Here is a 20,912-nt window from a genome sequence, read left to right on the forward strand (position 1 = left end):
GACTTCGGTGGATGTGAAGAGATCATTTAGGCTAGACTACAGTAGCTAGCATATTAGGTTGTGTTCTCAGACCGATAGCCCCAATCAGATGTTTAGCCTATCCAAATTGTAATTAGATTGTCTTTTTATCAAGTCTGAACAGCAGAACAACGGATGGGAACTACATTCCTAGGTGAATGCAAATGCCATTTAAATCTGATTTCTAAAGATGTGTCTCAGTCTGGACACTGAAGCCTGATTTATACGTTGTTGTATACAAAGGTGTTTTCTTGCCTAAAATAGCAGATCTAGAACGTCACCATGCATCACGTTCCAACATGTGAGTGACGTTGTTGTTATCACAGCAAATAATGCAGACTGGGCAATCAGAGTACATGCATCTGATCTGATAACTTGCAAATAATAAGATCAGATTTAAGAAAAACGTTTTAACCATTTTGTTTATGTAACCCTTCACCTATTGTTGCGTATTGAACGACATGATGTCCCACAAATGAAATGCAGCTCTCAAAGGGAGATATTACAATGTTTAATTGATTTGAGGTGTCTTTTCTTTAAGACTATTCTAACATCAGATCAACATCTTTTTACATCAAAACAACAATTCACACTTGCATGTGAATGACCGATCTTTGGCTACTATCCAAAATATATGTTGCTAAATAATGCATCCTTCAACATCCTTATGTTGCCTGTGTTCTATGTAAAGAAAATGCATGTGAAGCATACTTTAAAAAATGCTCAGTGTACCCCAACAATCACATTAAAGGCAAAATAAAGATAGGCTACTGTAGAAACAGTATATGTAGTTACATTGTAGTGCTTGAATATGGAAAGACAAACATCTCAGGTCACAAGCTTTCAAGTGTAAACTGTATGCAGAAATACAATTATTTGTTGATTCTGAGTATTATTTGCAGACATAAAACCACGTTGGATACGTCTTGATGTTTCTAACGATCACATTTTAGATCAAGTTGATGTTCTTCCTGAAAAACATTGAATTCTCATGTTGTTTTCAACTCGAACCCATTTCGTAGCCCATTTCTTTCTTTCTTTTCATTCAAAAAATTTCAGAAAAACAAAATCCCAGCTTCTCTGTTTTTTTTGCATTGTCATCAGTGATAAGTGTTTTTTATGTGTATAAAAATAAAATATTTGTACTCTAAATCATTGACAAATCATAACCTATATCCCATTTCTTATCATCCTGTATGTCATCTTCCTTAAGTGTTATGTTTGAGCACACACTCTATACATTAGCTAATAAACGCATGCTCTGTCTTCAGATGCAATTAATAATAATAAATAGCACACTCGTAGCTGCCAATGCCAAATATGTTATTGTGGACACAGAGACAAGAGACTCCCTTATTGTTTTGCTGGGTTGTCTGACAGTCTGAATGTGCAAAATGTCTATGAGTGAGTTGAAAACATCTCCACTACACAGTTACGTACTGTAACAAGTAACAACACATGGCTGTTATACTTTTATATTTACATTATTTATTTACACTATAAGTCTGTTATTCCTATTTGAATCATGTCTAATACTGTATAAACAATCTTATCAGTCATTCTTTTGTCAAGTGTCATATGATAAAATAAATAAATATTGAAATAAAAAACATTCCAAAGATGTCTACTGTGTAATCAACTGATTATATTAAACGGCATAGTATTTCCCAGAGCAGGCCATGCAGTATTGGATGTATTGGAGACTCCAATATATCCAATTTGGGCTTTATACTTTTTAGGCAACTCCAATTTGGAGTTACCTAAAAAGTATAAAGCCCAAATTGTCATTAAGACCCCCCACCTCATGAAGATGCAGGTAGGCCTGTACACATAAAATGTTCAAGATAACTAGCCTTAGAATGTCTGTGCTATCATATTACATCACATGTAGTACATTTCATTTCATAATGTATGCAATATCACATACATTCTATGGCTATGAGCGACTGCGGTTTCCGATCGGCCGATTAACTTCTGATAGAATCATTGATATCAACTGAGCAAATTATGCTTCAAATTTGAACGCAAACATCGCGTCACCAGGCTTTCCACCTCGGAGGAGAAATGAATGCAGTATGAGTATGGCACTGTGGCCCTGTTGCCTGTTGCCTGTGGCCCTATGCCACCAAAATGTGGAACGCCCTACCAACAGTCATTAAGACATGTGAATCCCTTGACTCCTTCAAAACCGCTCTCAAAGGGCACCTTGCAATTCGAAACTGGCCTCTGTAAAATCTGAATCCCCCCCACCGCCCCCCCGCCCTTTCCCCTCACTGTATATGTATCTTTTCCCTTTTTGCTTCCTATATGATGAATTCCTGTTCTGTTTTTTAACTATAGAAGTGTCTATTTGTATGTCTCTAAATGTTTTGATGAATTGAACAATGTGGACCCTGTTGTAAACAAGTGTAATGCTTAATTGGGTCGTCCACTCACAGTTAACAGTCTTTGTATTGAGTTTGTGCTTGAAATGTACTGTAATTCTACAAACTGTTAATAAATATTTCAATCAAAAGCCCTGGATGAATGTAGAGCTTTTAATGTGAAGGGCAAATACCTTGAACAGAATAATGACGTCACATTCCGGAAGCCAGGCCAGCAGCTGTCATCAGATTCAGATCATTGTTGTCGTGCTGCAGTGGCCACCGTGATCCACAACGACCAGCTAGTGAACAAAGCAAAGTGAACAATTAAATGCATATTATAAAGTAACATTTAACATTTAGTTGGCGCCATTAAGGAATCAAAGATGGATTCGGTAGAATCAACGGAGGTGGTGAACCATCTGATCGTACCAACTTTGGGTGCATCCGAATCTGGGACAGATGCAGCTGATCATCATGAGCATGCACCCAAAGTTCGTACCGAGCTCTCTGCAGCGGTTCGGGCGAAAATCGAGCGGAACAGACAGCGGGCGCTGATGCTTCGTCAAGCCCGACTAGCGAGCCGACCTGTGGCCGCGGTGGAGGGCGGGACCCCGGCCAAAATAGCCAGGACCATTGACTCTGGTGCTGGATTCTTCATTGAAGAAGAGGAGGGCGGAGAAGAGGAGAACAGGGTCAAGAAAGTGGTGCACGAGCCAGGTAAGTGTGTGTGTGTGTGTGTGTGTGTGTGTGTGTGTGTGTGTGTGTGTGAGAGAATAAAGGGAATGTTGCACTATTATAGTAGCCTATATCAACTTCAGGCAGTGATACCTATTTCAGTATCTAAAAAATGGAAGAGTAGGGAGACAACCTCCAATCACTGCAGATGTACTTATAAGTTATAGCATATTCGACTGTCCACAGTCCACACAAATACAAATTATTTATAATGATAAAATAAGTTACTTATTGCAGCTTTAATTTTACTCAGTGCGTAGCCTACTAATGTAATCAAACTCAAATATGACTTAATAACTTAGTGTTTTACTGTGTGGACTGTGTGTGTGTGTGTGTGTGTGTGTGTGTGTGTGTGTGTGTGCGCGCGCGCGCGCTGTGTGCGCACGCGTGTGTTTATTATGTCTTTGGCTGTGACATCACATCAGTGTGTTTGTATACCGGTATCTAATCTCCAGCTCCAGTGATGGCACCAGACTACTTGATGTGTGATGAATGTGACAAACGTTTCATGGACTCCTACCTCAGCAACAGTTTTGATCTGCCTGTGTGCGACAACTGCAGGTAATATTAATATTAACCCATTCTGACCTGAGATCAGATTAAAAAAATGTCTTAAATCCTGACAGTTTAAAAAAATAGCAGACCTACAAGCTCGTAGCGCGCCACCGAGATCTGCTATTTTTCAATAGCTAAAGCATAACATAATGCAAAACACCAAAAGGGGTTCCCGCTCAAAATGGGTTAATATACTGCTACTGCTATCCCTATGTTCCCCACTTACCTTAGGGTTTAGGGTTAGCGTTAGGTTTCTGGTTTAAGGACTTCAGTGTTTTGTACTATACAATATTGTATGTATAAGTACAGAACAAAGAATGTTTGTTTTTGCCATCTTTGTTGAAGTCTGAGCAATTTAGTTTTATTTTATTTTATGCCAGTGTTAATTTTTAGTTGGCTAAGACTAGATGGTTTGAGTAGCCTATTGTTCAAAGACTGAGCTTAAATCAGAATTTGCTAATAAATGTAACACTAAGACAGTAGACTGAATCGCTCTGGATTAAGAGCGTCTGCTAAATGCCTAAATTGTAAATTGTAAGTTGCTAAAATACTTTTAGTCTTACTAGAATTACTAAAATTACTAGCTTAGGTTTCTGGTTTAGGTTTAGGTTTATTCTAAGTGGGGAACAAAGAACCTTTTTTGCAAGGTGGGGAACATAGAACCTGGGGAACATAGGTACGCTCCCTACTAATACTACTACTATGAATATCTATTTATTAAATTGATGCTCAGAGACACTTCAACACAAACTGGGGCAGCCGTCGTCTGTTTCTATCCATTCAGTTTGGGGAGGCGGAGGGTTCCAAGTTCCAACCTGTAACTTGTATGCATATTTCATCTTTCTCTTTCAGAGACAACGATGAGAAACACAAGCTCATCTCCCGTACAGATGCCAAGAAGCTGTACTTACTCAAAGACTGTGACCTGGACCAGAGAGAACCTCCACTCAGGTTTACACTGAGGAAAAACCCCCACAACCCCCTCTGGGGAGACATGAAGCTCTACCTCAAGCTACAGGTATGAACATGAATCTAATGGATTTACATCTGTCTGTACCTTATGAAATCTTTTTTATCTAATCTAATTTCATAAGGTTATCTTGTTGTCATTTGTATCAGTTTATTTGTTTTGTTTGCTGTAATTGGGGTGTAGGTGACATGAAATTAAAAATGGCTTTATTTAACTATTGACGTTGACCTTTTATTTTATAATATTGACGTTTGAATGTGAAGCTGAAAAAGCCTTATGTGATGAAGGCTGAAGATTCAGTCAGTGGTTTCTGGGGACGCTTTCAAAAGGGTCAACAAGTTGGAAGTAAAAATACTACATTTTAAGTTGTTTGAACTAATATATATCTGCTGTCGGGAAGAAACCACCTAACTCCAAAATGGGTTTTTTTCAGGAAATTAAAAATATATAAATTAAGAAAACCGTATATTTTGAAAACAAAGCAAAACTGCCTCATCAAAGTTAGTGTTGTGACTTTATATATTGTCAGTTACTTCCATGAGAGGGGGAGAGGTGGTGGAGTTAGTTGCTTTAGCAGACGGTTTGAGGGTCCAATGGAGTTAAGAGGTTTTTTCCAAACTCTAAAGCATTTTTTACTACTTTCCATTGGTTCAATATTTTTTCGAAACAACACACAGATGTAAAAGTTCAATACCACTGATTTATGCAAGAATAAAAAATCTAAAACCTCAAAAATGGAGTTAGGTGGTTTCCCTCTGACAGCAACAATATGTATCAGTAGGCCTAAGGGCCGATTCATACTCCTATTTTACCGCTGTTTCGGCGCTGTAGTGCCGAAATGATTTCGGCTCGTCAGAATTTTTTAGTAGCACCGAAGAGCCGACTTTAGGACGGTATCCGCCCCCCCAAACCTCAAATGACGTCACATTGTAGGCTCTACAGAGCCGAACCGACTTTTATTCGGCTCTAAAATAGGAGTATGAATCGGCCCTAATTTAATTATGCTGTTTATTAGAAGTCTGTTTCTGCACCCAGAATCACGGTTACTGTATAACAGATGTAAGACAGTAAACCCTACTGGAAATTGCATTGCAAAAAAAAGTCAATTTGACCATGCAATAATCGGTAATTGTTTGCAAAGCTGACCCTTGGTGATTTACTTGTCTTGGATTCTGTGAAATTGTCATACTTTGCATAAGCCTGTGTTTGTTTTGTTCAGGTAGAAAGGAGGTGTACGGAGGTGTGGGGCTCAGAGGAGGCTCTAGAGGCTGCTAGGGAAACCAGGGAGGAGAACAGAGAAGTGACCAAACAACGACGCTTCAATAAGAAGGTCAAAGGTCTGTACACAAACACATCTCACACTCTTTCTCAACCTTTTCTTATGCTGGTCAAATACTTCACAGCTTTTAAAATGTTAGGTCTTTGTTTTTTTTAAGATATTTTGGGGGCTTTTTCTGCCTTTATTGATAGGTTGAAAGTAGTCTGACAGGAAATGGGGGGGGGGGGGGGGGGGGGAAGACACACGGCAAAGGCCGTCGGGATCGGGAGTCGAACCCGCGGCATGTCGTCAGGCTGGCTCAGCAGCCTAGGTGCCCAGACGGTTGAACTAACCGGCCCGGGTGTTAAAATGTTAGGTCTTTACACACCGGGAGAGTTTTGAGTAAATAAAGATCTGCCGATGTTTCAGTAACACCCTACACAACACATTATTATTGTACCTATGAACAGACAACCTTTCTTGTTTTAAGCACTGTGGCTTTGAAATTAAGAACATAGTGGCTGTAGTTAATTACAAATAAATACATTGATTGACTTGTTGATTAATTCCTACAAATTCTTGACTTCAATGTGAGTTGGTCAATAGTCATATATCCCTGTTACTTATCAGCCCCAGGGTATGATATCAGTTATCATGTATATTGTGTATATACTGTATTCTGAAATGGAGACTGGAACATAAATATATACTGAGAGTACCTTTCTAGTTTGTGTACATTGTGGACTTATCGCAAGTGTGCACTTTCAGTTTAGTTTTCATGGTTGTATTGTGTGCGTGTGTGTGTGTGTGTGTGTGTATGTGTGTGTGTGTGTGTGTTAGAGCTCCGCAGGGAAGTACGGAGTAGCATGTGGACCAAAGACACCAGCGTTCACAAACATGAATATGGACCTGAACAGCTGCTGGATGAAGAAGAAGACCTCTACAAGAAAACATGCACCACCTGTGGACATGAACTCACCTATGAGAAGATGTAGTGTCTCAAGGACCCCCAGTTTGGTATACATTTGGGCCACAGACACCCATAACTACAGACCCTTAAAAGTCATTGACCGCCATGGACATGTTCTGACATGGGTGGTGTGTTTTTAGTTTTTACGCTAGATGGCGCTCTTCGCTAACCTATGAGCCACCATTTGACTTTCTGTGAAACAGTCTAGCAGGAAATCACGTGATCGAAAAAACGAAGCAAAAGAAACAGCCACCGTCCACTTCCATGTTTTGGGATATCTGGTAATGCCTTTATCTCGGCATTCGTGTGTCGTTCCTCTCCATTTTTGGCCAGCATGCTATTTTCAATGGATGCTAACTAGAGAACCCTTATCCCTAAACTACTTTTGAAAAACATTTTTGAATAGTTAAAATAGCCAATCTACAAGCTCACACACACACACACACACTCTCACTCTCACTCTCACACACACACACACACACACACACACACACACACACACACACACACACACACACACACACACACACACACACACACACACACACACACACGTTGGAAATAGTCATAATCGTGGCTCTGATTCCTCTACCTCAGCTGAAACAAGTTTTACAGGTTATTGTATGAACTCCTCATAGAGCCCGATCAATGTTTGTATCAGATGCCTTTCCTGATTTCGGAGAGTGCTAGACCACCTGATTAATTTTTGGCTGATATGTCGAAAATTGAAGTCATTTTGAAAACTTAAATTAGATTACATGTTCTATTTGAAAGGAAGAAAAGAAAAGAAAATACATGCACATGCACATGTATCCTCAGTGATGTATCCCAAGGTCATCGGGGTTTCGGGTCTCTCAAACATCATACCCCTCGCTCAGGCGACCCAGCCGGGGTGATCAAGTACTGACTTACGTCCCAGTAGCTACGCTTAATCAGTCCCACTAGGGAAAGACCAAGGCCACACAATCCGTTGGAACTACTCCAGAACTACTCTGCCAGGGCTGGGAGGTACGCTTCTGGCGCATGGAAGGACTAGGCTCTGTGGGTTGACTCCTGTCCGGTCCCCTCCTACGTCTCACTAGGTCCACTCCTGCTCTCACCAGGCCCAGGCCAGGACATGTGCGTTGCACCAGAGTCCCAGCACCAGACACTTCATTCAGGAGTCAAATCATGAAGACAACATTGAACTATAATTATACAATGAACAAGCAAACAAGTAAATGTAAAATACACATACCTTTCCTCAGTGTTACTCAAGTGTGTAATGCTGAGGAAGGCAGACGAGCTGAAATTCATGAACTTCTTCAAAGTGTGGATGTTTCTTCCTTATCGAAGTGGTTAAACACTCATTATTACCTTAAGTGTAATGTCTAACAGTCCAATATTAATTCATGTAACAGTTGAAATGCTTCGATGTTCATGTGATTTTTAGACACACATTTTCAAGTCTCATCAGACAGACGTGATGATGCATTATGATCTGGAATCATAGTGTGATCTGTACAGATAATGACCCCCATCGACCATGTGTGGAGTTAATGCAAAACCGCTCTCAAAGAGCTCATACGGACTGCTGCAATTTGATTACTGGCCCCCGTAAAAAATAAAATAGAAACAGTGACCCCCTTTTCCCATACTGTACGTAAGTGTATATCTGTCTCTAAATGTTCTGATGAATTGAAAATGGAGGACCTTGATGTAAACAAGTCTAGTGCTTTTTGGTTTTGTCCTCAAAGTAGCAGTTTTTGTATTGACTTGTGCTTTCGTTTGAAATGTACCCATTCTACATACTGTGAAATAAATATTTCAATCAATCAATTTCGTCAATTTGTGCAAAAGCAAGCTATATAATAATCTTTACTCAGTTCATCAGAAGTAATAAACAATATAGTCTAAATTGTATAATCTATAAATATAATAATAGTACCAACATTGTCATCGGATAGACCTACAGCTTGACTTATTGTTGATAGGCTACTGGTAATGCTGAGTAGTTTTTAATTTAAGAACAAATTGGTTTTACTGTATCTCTACCCCTGCCTCACTAACTGTATGTAACTATGGTCAACTCAACTGTCATATTGTTTAGGGGAAATAAAGGATGCAACTTAGAAATTGAAATGTGACCACTAGATGGCAATGTCAGCCTTACATGCTCCAATGGTAGGCCCATAGACATTATATACGGTACTCGCTCAATGATAATCTACCGGTATTCTAACATTCCAGTGACGCATTCCCTTTCCCATACATTTTATCTAATCCATATTTTATATTGGCTGCTATTTAATATGTAATTATTTGCACAAGCGCGTAACTCCGTCAGTCACTGTCAGTGTCGTACTTGTGTCTGTCACACACACACTTTTATGTATAGTGTATATTTAATAGTTATTTTGATATTTGATAGTTTTACCAAATTCAAAACTGTAATTTTTCTTTATTTAAAAATCGAACTGCAAACCATGAGAAGCTTGCGCAAAAACAAATGAACTGAAGTTGAAGTCGATTTAAAACAAATCATGTTCGTGTAGCTTTTATTGTGAAAGGTAAAAAAGAAAATCAACCCGGAAATCCTGCAGATGGTGAACATTGAACAACCATAACATCCGTTGTGGACTTCCATGTGGTTTGAACCGGCTGATGGAGTTTAACTGTCTGGTAAATGCATATTATTACACACTTTAAACAATATTCATGCAATTAAAATAGCCTCCGATAACTTTAATTGTTGTAGGCCTACTCTGAATACATAAAGCATACATTGTTTATTAGCACACACCTTTCTATAACGATATAGTGGAGACAGACAGAGCATCGTGCTGATCTGGGGTCCTCTTAGCCCCGCAAGCAGAACCCGAATGTAGTAAAGTTTCTGATACTTTAAAGCGCCCATCAAATTTCATAAAAGCTTTATGTAGGGTTCCGAGAGGGGCTAGGGTCCTCTTAGCCCCTCTCGGAACCCCCTGGGTCAGCCCAATCTATCGTACCCAATAGTACTGCCGGCAAAAATGTCAGAAACTTCAGTACCATTGGGTTCTGACTTGTGGGGCTACCCAGCTAGCAAGTCATGGCGCGCCGCCTGCGGGAGGCGGTCGCCGCGCGCCGCCGATCGTGTCCTCCGCCGGGCGCGTCGCACGATGTGGCCGCGTCGTTCTTGATCAGCGTGTGCCGTGCGCGCCGACGCGCGTGTAGCCGGCGCCCCGCTTCTCTGCCGCGACTCGAACGTCAGCTACCGAAGGCAGCAGCAGGACAGCGTGGAGCTGTCTTATGACACCCCCCCCCCCTCCCATATTGCGACCCCGCACCCCTCCTCCCCCATGCTCACCTCCCTCCCACATATTTATAGAAACATAATAAAGCAGCAAATGTATACTTAATTTTGTTTCTTTATTAGGAAAAAAAAGGTTACAATGAAATAATTTAGGCACATAGAAAAAATATGTAAACAACCAAGTTTAGAATACAAGAAAACAGTCATACCATTCAAACACTTTAACCATCATTGTTGGCTCACGAGCTTGTAGATTTGCTATTTTTGAAAAATCGTGAAAATGTGGCCCAAACACAGTGAACGTTTTAACTAAAAACTGCAAGGATTTAGAAGACATTTTGTGGAATCAGTTCTCAAGTTTAATTTCTATAAAACACCAAGTCTATTCTGTGTGGAGTTAGTTATGTAGCGTAGGCCCAGTAATGTTGCAAAAACAGTTACACAGCAATAAACAGAACACACAATCGAGATTCACCTTTTGAGCAAGAAATAGTGCAGCATACATTCAAGAGTCCATTTGGAAAACCCTATAGCGGTGGGTTTGAACCCTTTTCATGCCAAAGTTATTCAGCATTTGAGCCACGGACCACCGTTTGATGAGCTGCCTGCCATGCCTGTCCGTTTCCTTCCTTTATGAAGCCTGACTGGTGGTGGCCGCCAGCAGAAGTTCCAAAATGCACCCTGTCCAACGTCTCCGGCTCTCAGACCCCAGGTCCCTGTCACTGAAGTCCAAGATCCAGTGGTTTTAGCCACTTTAACCATTATTTAAAAAGCTGTAAGCTGTTGAAAACGAGTTTGCTAATTTTGAAACATCGTGAAAATGTGACACAAATCTGTAAATATATATTCTTTTGCTGCAAACGTTTTAACTAAAATCTGTGAGGATTTAGAAGACATATCAGTTCTCAAGTTTAAGTGCTTAAGTCTTTAAAACACCAATTCTCTTCTGAGTGGAGTCAGGAGTTTCTGAGCGTAGCAATGTGTGTATGTCCCCGTGTCTGTATGTCCGAGCACGGAAAGCTGGGTGCGTTCCTTGAGGTCTGGATGTTGCATTATAGTAGAGGGTCAGGGAAACCCGACTGGTGGTAGAGCAGAGGTTGCATTTGAAGTCGATAGGTCTTCCTCCAGCGAAAGCTCGTCTGAAATCACAGAATTAATTAAATAAATTATTTTCACCTTAATCATTTCTCTGGCTTGTGATCCATGACTTAACAGTTGCCCTGTGGGTAAAACCCAGCCATTTTCTAATTTCTATTCCTGTGCTAAAATGTGACATGTGACAAAATGTGAAAATGTTCTTACCATTATTATTATCCATCACCATCATCTCCACGTGACCTCCTCATCTGTAATTTGAACAAAATCAAATACAAAATTGATATGGATTGCATTTGTATAGGGCTCACAACACGGGAGCTTGTAGATCGACTATTTTCACCATGCAATCAAGCTCATCTCCCTTCTACACCTCAGTCATTTAAAATGTCATGATGGTAACAAATTAACAATGGTACACATTTCAAACTTGAGGCAAGAGAGCTTGTAGATCGGCTATTTTCAGCAGGATCCAAAGGCCAATATATACAGACGTTACACAAAATATATGGCTTAACCTTGTTATGTAGCTGCTGTTGTTGTTGTTGCCATGATGTAACTGGAGTAGAAACCAGGTCAGGGTGGTAGAGAACGCAGGGTTCCAGTCCTGAGAAGTTTAGACAAAGACAAAGATACAAAATTGAAATTTGTTTTCAGTAAAAAACGTTCAGTTGTTTCAAAAAGTAATTACTTAATTCAGTGGTTCCCACCAAATAACTGTTCAGACAGAGCAGAGACAGGGCAGTTTAATAAAGATTCAAATTAGCATTGATATTTAAGTCCACAGTCATCACAGTAGGCCTATACTTACTTTAGAAAATGCGTTTCATGGTGCAAGTTCAGGAACAAAGAATGACAAAAAATGTGATTTACAGCAAAAATGCTGTTTATGTAGCCTATACACAAGCAACGTATCAAATCTTATCCAATTCGAATAATTGTGGACTTTTATCAACATAAGAAGACGTTAGAAAAGAACATCATGATACATTATTATTGTTCGCTACTAAACCATTTTACTTCTGATGAGGTTGCTTTGTTTCCCCAGGCTCCACCAGCTAGCTAGCTAGCTATAGCTACCGGATCGGATACACCGGTAATCTATTCCCTCTGCTAGCGTTAGGAAACGAAACGATTCTAACACGTGCAATTACACGACACACAGTATATATCAGATATTAAAATACACTGACCTTTCAACTGAATTTCTCCGGAGAAAAACTGTGTATAACTAATATAAGCATTTGTTGGGCAGTCGCACCGTCTTCTGCCTCCACCTTAGCGTCGAGTCAACAAAAACAACAACACTGCAATGCATGCCGGGTGAAGCCTTGGTCCCAGGCTTCACCATAGAGAGGGGGGGGCTTCACGGGTGAATTTACTGCACGACCACAGTAAAGTGTTACAACTTACAATTACTATAGTCTGCAGGTACATTATTACTATTAATACAAATTAAAACGAAATATAGCTGCAAGAAGAAGTAGAAGAAGAATCCACTTATTTATATTCAATAATAGTTAAAAAAAAAAAAAACCATAATAATCCTACAAAATATAATATTATTATTATTGATTTATTTTATACGATGCACATCCTTGTCTGAGAGAGAGAGAGAGAGAGAGAGAGAGAGAGAGAGAGCGCAAAAGAAAGAGAGAAGAGAGGAAGAGAGGGGCGGGGGGGCAAGCCTCAGGACAGCGCCACGAGGGCTGTAAATGCACACTGTTGCGCAGAGGAATGAAAATCTAACAGAGGCGTGACCGTTTGTCGCGGGGACAGCGGGGGGAAGTCCAAGCCAGCCCGGGCGTGCTACGCTGTGAAGGCGACAGCGGGAGGCGGTAGCTAGCGGGGAAATGTTAGCTGGGTAGGGTCCTCTGCAAGGTATGTGCACCTTTCATAGCACTACTAGCCTTAAAATGCATGGCTGTGATATTACATCGATTTAATTTATTCCTACATGAAATGTAGGCCTATGTAATATCACTCATGTTATGTGTTGCTGTGAGTCACAGCAACACATGACATGACACATATTTTTAGTATTAATAATAAAGCTGGCACATTGTACATCGTATGTGAGTGCAGTACTACAGTAGATATACATGTACTTTTCACCACTGTAAACCAGAAACCAGAATACCACTACTGCTACAACAACTATGATGTCTAAAAAGGAACATTAGGCTATTGTCAACATAATGTATGTCTTTCTGAGCACCTCTAAGCTTTGTTTGTTTGTTTGTCACATAATGTTGGCAGAAACCTCTTATCTCCATATTCAAACTTTTTACTTGATCATTCATACTACAGTGTCATAAAAGCATCAAAAGTAGCAGATCCACAATCCATAAACGTGTAGATCTGCTACCTTTTGCTATTTCAGAATTTGAATCCTGAACCATTAACCGTTTTGGACATTATGAGGTTTTCCACCCGACAGAAACTATAACTGAGAATGTAATTTGAGACGTCTTCTTCTTTGATCCAGCAGATCTTTCGGGGCGACTATGGAACCGGCATCATGCTACGGCACGAAAAGAAAGGAGAGCATGTCCACAACATCGCGAGAAAACGCCAAGAAGCTGAAGACCGAGCCGAACGGTGGCGTTCCGGTTGAATGTGAACGTCCTCAGCCCTCCCCGAGGGTCTCTGTGCAGTTGGGCTGCGTCCAGGAGCCCTTGACGCTGATGAATCTAACAGAGCTGCTGCAGTTCGCAGCACTGGGGAGAGGCTTTGGCTTGGAAAAACCCAGGTAGGAATTGTAAGGCTCCCAAAACTATACGTATATGTATATATATATATATATATATATATATATATATATATAGCCTTTTAGTAGGCTTTCTTAGTAGGTTGACAGGAAACAGAGAGAGAGATTGGGAGAGGACACGCAGCAAAGGTTGTCGGGATCGGGACTCGAACCCGCGACACGCTGTCAGGCTGGAATGCCAGCCTGGGTGCCCGGACCGCTGGACCGGCCTGGGCCCCCCAAAACTATTTTTGCTTGGCGATTGTTCTATCTAAGTATTTTTCTATGAATTTAATAATCTAGCATTTTGTTTTTATATATCGACAAATTCAAAATTAAGCCAAACCACATTCTAAAATCAATTCTAGGGCTTTTTACAATTTGACAAATCATCACAACAAATGTATTTAGGCTATTTTCTTCATTTTTGTTAGTAAAATGTATTCGTTTTTTATAATAGATTTTAATGGATTAATTAAATTAACTGTTGCACTCCTCAATGTCTTTGTGTGTGTGTGTGTGTGTGTGTGTGTGTGTGTGTGTGTGTGTGTGTGTGTGTGTGTGTGTGTGTGTGTGTGTGTGTGTGTGTGTGTGTGTGTGTGTGTGTGTGTGTGTGTGTGTGTGTGCGCACACATGTGCGTGCGTGTCAGCTGGTGTCGTCTGAGTCACCAAAGGAGGCTGAAAGGTGTTAACGTTGTGGTTGTCGACGGCCTGACGCAGAGCGACTTCTACAAACACTATGTCACTTTTCGCCACCTGAGAGCCAACTACAGCACTGTAAGTACAACTACAGCACTGTAAGTACAACTACAGCACTGTAAGTACAACTACAGCACTGTAAGTACAACTACAGCACTGTAAGTACAACTACAGCACTGTAAGTACAACTACAGCACTGTAAGTACAACTACAGCACTGTAAGTACAACTACAGCACTGTAAGTGACGCTCTTTGACCACCTGAGAGCCAACTACAGCACTGTGAGTTTTAATATCACCGCCTCTGCGCCTCAGCCGAATTGAGCCCTCTTTCCTCGCCAGGCATCGGAAGGGACCATTAAAGGAGAATTCCATACTAAAAGGCTTTCTTACCTTTCTTTGTAGTTGTTACGTCCCCACCAAAGAGGTCCAGGTGTTATTTTGTGCAAAAGCTCCTTATTGGCTGTTTCCCCTACCATAAGCCCTAAATTAATTGCATTGAATGGAATGGGAATTGAATGGGGCTATGGGGTGTTGTGCTAATTCGCTTATTTCCATCGCTCAAAATGATAATTTCTTTGTATATATCCTCTCTTCATAATGTAAATAATATCCCAAGCGGCACACTTTACTACTTCTTTCGATGGAAATAAGCGAACTAGCATAACACCCCATAGCCCCATTCAATTCCCATTCAATGCAATGCAATTCATTGAGGGCTTATGGTAGGGAAAATAGCCAATAAGGAGTTTTTGCACAAAAAAACACCTGGACCTCTTTGGTGGGGACGTAACAACTACAAGGAAAGGTAAGAAAGCATTCTAGCATGGAATTATCCTTTAAGGAGACTGCATTGTCGACTTTCACGTAGAAAGCGAAGTGTCTGCTAGTGATCATGGGCCAGACCGACATACAGTATGGTCAATTCTGCCTGCCTATTTGCTATGGGGAGTTCTTTGACGACATACGTAGGCAGTGATGTAAATAGGTTTTCAATGTAATGGGTCCCGGGACCCAGGGGTGGTCTTTTAGATGGGTCCCATCACCCATGGACATTGTATGAGTTCCTTTTCAACGACGATAGGAGTATATTTTGTCATTTTTTACAAATTGCAGTATTTAACTCCCATGTCATCTTATTATGGTTATAATATGGTTGAGCTTGTAAATCGTCTATTTTATTATTAAAACACTTTTTTCATAAAATTTCTTTCAAAACGTCCTTGGGCTTGTAATAGATCACCAATGGGGTAATAGCTGACAGGACGTAATATTTCAAATATCAATATTCATAATTTATGAATTTTGAATTATTAAAATATTACAATATAATAATTATATTGCTCACGTCACTGTATAATGTAACATGAGTTCTTGGACAGACTTGCAATAAATATTCCAATCGGTACTTGTACTGTAAATATTGAGATAGAATACACAACGACTTCTTAATGAAAATTATGTAAATTTATTAAAAATCAAAAAGTGTACAAACAATCCCAAAATTGACAAAGGTTTAAATGAACCCTTTTGATCATAGTAAGGTCAGGTAAAAGTAAATAGTGATAGCTCATGAAACAAATAAAGAAAGAGAAACATGAAATAATAAAGAGGTTTCAAAATTAGCAGATCTACATTCAAAATAACAATCTACCCTGCCCTGAAATGCTACACTCGGTTGCCATTTATCATGTGATATATGCTCGCCTGTGTGTGGAGGAGACGTCAGCAGTGGATGGCAGGCCCAGGATGATGTAGCTGCATGTTGCTAACCAGGGAGGCTAGTGGCTGGCGCCAGCCATTGTCTGTAGCGGTACATCATGTGATAGCTGGGGCTGTGTGCTGCTGAGCTCGCCCGGGCGGCTAGGGGCAGCGGATGGCAGGCCCAGAAGGATGTAGCTGGGCGGTGGTTTTGTAGTCGTCAGAGGCAGCTTGCTTCCCCGGTTTCCCTCATCGGGATCAGCTGTGCGTTCTTGGTGACGCTTGGCTTAAGCTGACCCTCTTGGAGATTTGAGCGGTAGAGAAGACTTGAGGTGTCTTATCCTCGCTGTGGTGTTGAGAGGCGTGTGGAGAGGAGCTGTAGTCAGTTCAGTTCTGGGTTGTCTCACGGTCTCTGGGAACCGGCCGCTGTGGCACTGAGTCTACCCAGAATGGCTCCTCTGGTGTGGGGACAGAAGTCACCCAGGGCCTGGTCAGTGAAGGAGAGCTGTGGGGGGGGAAGGGACATGTGTCTACCTTCCCTACTCCTTCGCCAGTAGTTGAGGTAGAGAGCGCCGGAAGAGAGAGAGATGGCTGCTTGGACAGCCATCTTATATCGAAGAGGCGGAGACTAGTGGTCCTTGTCATGCAAGGAACTGCAGGATGTGTGTGAGCTGTCAGGGGTGGCACTGCCCCTCTGCTTAAAGCCCAAAGTACTACTTCTGCATTAAACAGTCTTAGGGAACTCCTGTTAACACATCTGACTGAATATTTGGAATCAGCATGAATTTACACATGTGGAGATATCAAACAGTACAGTCGTATGTCAATTAGAAGTCAGAATATAATTATTTACAGACACACATCACATTATTCAACACAATATATATATTGTTGAACCCCAATACATAGTATACAAATATATATATGCGTGGTTCAAAGGCATAATACGTGAGCAGTTTTATTCAAATTGTTCGCTTTCCACTGGAGAGTATCAGAGAAGTTTACTCTGATATTAAGTGTCTCCACTTTGTGTCCTGCAAATGCTATCAGCATCCTGCATTCCAATGGGCAATAAAACTCGTATTACGTAGGGGTCCTGGTTCAGCCCCCCCTCCCTTGTTTAGGTTGGTGGAACCCAAACTCATTCTCAGCACACCAAGCAGTGTCCCTGAGAACATGGGGGGACGGGGGGGGGGTTTGTGTACCTTGCCTGTGTTCATAGGTTATGAACAAAATCCATCTGTGTTCATATCTGTCCTGGCCACGCTACATAATCCCCCCTTGTCCTCAAATTCATGACGAAACGAGACGTTGAGTCCTTGATCTTTGAGGGCAAAAATAAAAGTAAGAGGATGAACACAGAGTACACAGAGCATATACATCACATGGTTAAATGGCAACTTCTTATCTGCTAAACTGTTCTGGTGACTGTATAACTCTGGACTTCACGTTAAACACAAAACATGTCTACACAAAAAAGGAATAAAACAAAAACTCCTATAAATGCACATAAACTACTGTATGTTTTGTTTACTATGCGGAAAGGAAACTTGATACTTGTTCTACTCACTGTGACGTGAATAGATTGATTAACCCTAGTACAAATTTAACAATTCAAAAACAAACCAAAACACAGATAACATGCAAGTAGTCTCAAATAGAGCTGAGACTGTTTAGAAATTCCTATTATAATGTATAATTGGAGGAGTGCTGTGTTAGCATTGGCAGGACTCATAGCACTTCTTTCTAAGATCTGCTTTATGCTTACCATAGTTTAATTTGAGCAGTGAGTTCACTCTAACTGACGTGAATGGAGTTTAGCTATAGGTTAAAGGTTAGCTGTACACCTATACTAGTAGTCATCTCCCCTAGTCACCTGAATGGTGAAGTGTGTGCGGGGACATAATTTCTATATAGTTGTATTGAACACGCATTACAATATTTGGTCCAATTCCTGTTTGACTGGACTCTGGTAGTAACAACCATATATTACTCGTCAGTTTAAATCACCTTTGATAGGGCAAAATCACATCCAATTTTGGATGGAGCTACAGTGTAGTTACTACATGCTGTTACCTCACCTATGGTTAGTAAAACAAATAATGATCAGGGCACACAGACAATGTTCATTATCATAGAGTGACTAAAAAGGTTTATGTTGCAGTATATTATACACTCGTTTATATACATGCAAACATGTTGCCTGTGTATAAACATCTCAAACTGTTATGACACATACGTGACCCATAATGTACAAACAGGTGTATATAATTACTACAAACAACAGGTGTATATAATCACTGTATCCCCCCTGAATGTTTCAAATGACACAAACTATATAGTGAAGTGTGCGTCTGAAACATTCACGTACAAAGAAATAACCACCGTGTTGTTTTAGAACTATCAAGGTGTATAATCCCTCATAGATTTTCTCCAGTCATTATCAGTGGGGTTCGAAACCTCTCTGGTAGCGTAGATGCGTGCCTTTTTCTGTCTACGAGATTCCTTTGGGGAACTCTTCACCAACACAGGTTGATGATTTTCCCAAGAGGAAGGGCAACTGTGGTTGCCTCTTACGCTGGGGAGACAGTCGATTTGGGTGCTGTCAGTTACATAAGTAACTGAGTCATGGCACTCTCTATCGAACGCTTCCTCTGCCAAGGAGCGCAAATCAGTGGCACGTACGGTCGCAGAATTGATTCCGAGAGGGAAGTGTTTCGCAACAGAGGGAAGTAAATTATTTAGGAACAACGCCTTGAAATTTACATCTTCCTCCATCTTTGGACTATTTTTACCGGCGAAAAATGCTTTCATTAAACGTTTATAAAATACCCTAACATCTTCCCTCTCATGCTGTTTAACCTCCATGGCCGAAATCAGCCCACTTTTAGCAACACTGTGGTCCTCAAACTCCTGGAGTATTGCTTGGCAGACAGAATGCCAGTCTAATAGGGTTTGACGTGCTTGCCGCCTAAGGCAGGAGACAACTTCGCGGCTTGAGGTTAAACAGATGAGGTTCACCTTTGTTTCCACCGTGACTGGTTCATACGAACGTAACCTGTCAACAATACAGTCAAGATATGCTTGAGTATCTGTATTGCCTGAAGCCTGTGGGTAAAAATGGTCCATATGTTTAGACATTTTCCACAGGACATCATCACTCAGGGTCTTAGCATGTGCCTGTGGGTCGTCCATAGTGAGAGACCCTTGGGGCGCCTGTGTGTTAAAACCAGGAACAACTTGACTCGGCCCTGAGCTAGTGTATGGTGTAGGTGGCATGCTTACATCATACTGTGCTCTGACTAAGCTCAGAGTCTGACCGCCAGTTGGCCGGGTCATAGCCTGGTCAACTCCGGACAGAGCAGGGGCTGGGGCTGGGCTGACCTGGGGTCGCCCCTGCCATGTTGAGAAAGAGGTTATAGGGTTAGCCACATAGGAGGTTGGGGAGGAAACAGGATTCAGTGACCCCCCTCCTTGTTGGGTGCTAATGACAGGAGATGTGTTTTTGCACATCCTGTGGTTTTCCCATTCATCTTTTTCAATTTGGTGTGTGTCTATTTTAGCTTGCAGCATTGAAGTATGCTGTTGTCTAGTATTAAGACTAGCATCCTGTGAAGCCACAGTGTCTCGTAACTGATTGATTTCTATAGTTAGTTTGTTCACATTAGAATTCAATTCTGAGATTACTTTTGACTGATTAACCTCCAACTGGTTTTGCTTCATAGGTCCACAGCAGGGCTGACCATTGCGTGCCTGAGTTTGACCTCTGACCTCGGCTAGGAGGTCTTGAAAACATTTAACCATATCATCATTAGCGGTACATTTACGACTCTCTAGGCATGCAATTCTGTCTTGCAGACGGATGACAGAACTCTGTAGTTCACAGATTTGAGTTAGGTCACCATATCTTTGCGTTCTTACATTTTCCTGTTTTAAAACCTCTCTCAGCAGTTCCGTCTTTTGACTCTTAGTTGTTGTTAACGGTGTAATCAGTTGACACATATCTGTATCACAAACAATTTGAAAAGATTTTTGCAGCTTGGGATCAAAGTTTTCTGTTAACCCCCTCATGGCCTGTGCCACTGCATATATTACGTTATGCAGCATATTTGAGCAGTATTAAGACGAGGACTGCTGAGAGATAGTCACAGGAAAAACAAAAACAAATTATGAGATTTCTCTTTGGGCTGGTCAAAATAGTTGATAATGCACCAATTGTTAACATATACTTGTGATTTAGGAAACTAGAAATGTGTTTCGTCTACTTAAAATTAAGTTGAAAATACTTTGTAGGTGAACCTTGATAGTTATAAACAGTTAGAAATAGTATTTACTCGTTTATAACTTTAGGGTTCTGAACTGATTGTTAACAATCTGTTCTGCCAAAAATGAATTAAAGTTTAATTCTAGATCATACTGGACTTAAGTTGGATATCATTAAAATTAAGTTGAAAATACTTTGTAGGTGAACCTTGATAGTTAGAAACAGTTAGAAATAGTATTTACTCGTTAATAACTTTAGG

At 40.8% G+C, this 20,912-nt stretch overlaps 2 protein-coding genes across 2 annotated transcripts in view; both read left to right on the forward strand.

Moving 5' to 3' along the window:
* Positions 1-2,645: 2,645 nt before the first annotated feature.
* xpa (xeroderma pigmentosum, complementation group A) lies at positions 2,646-7,234 on the forward strand. Its single transcript, XM_080756920.1, has 5 exons — positions 2,646-3,101; positions 3,575-3,680; positions 4,527-4,692; positions 5,864-5,981; positions 6,743-7,234. The coding sequence occupies exons 1-5, from the start codon at positions 2,768-2,770 to the stop codon at positions 6,895-6,897; spliced, it is 879 nt and encodes a 292-aa protein (XP_080613046.1). The 5' UTR covers positions 2,646-2,767; the 3' UTR covers positions 6,898-7,234.
* A 2,251-nt stretch (positions 7,235-9,485) lies between these two features.
* The window catches only part of LOC308312570 (RNA exonuclease 5-like), a 40,073-nt gene continuing 28,646 nt past the window's right edge, over positions 9,486-20,912 (forward strand). Inside the window, exons 1-3 of the mRNA XM_080759221.1 lie at positions 9,486-9,533; positions 13,730-13,993; positions 14,641-14,767. Of these exons, the coding sequence (XP_080615347.1) occupies positions 13,749-13,993; positions 14,641-14,767 (372 nt within the window). The 5' untranslated portion in view covers positions 9,486-9,533; positions 13,730-13,748. The remainder of the gene's footprint in view (positions 9,534-13,729; positions 13,994-14,640; positions 14,768-20,912) is intronic.

This window comes from Protomyctophum bolini, assembly GCF_963924005.1.
Source record: "Protomyctophum bolini genome assembly, chromosome: 3".
In the NCBI taxonomy this organism is placed as follows: domain Eukaryota; kingdom Metazoa; phylum Chordata; class Actinopteri; order Myctophiformes; family Myctophidae; genus Protomyctophum; species Protomyctophum bolini.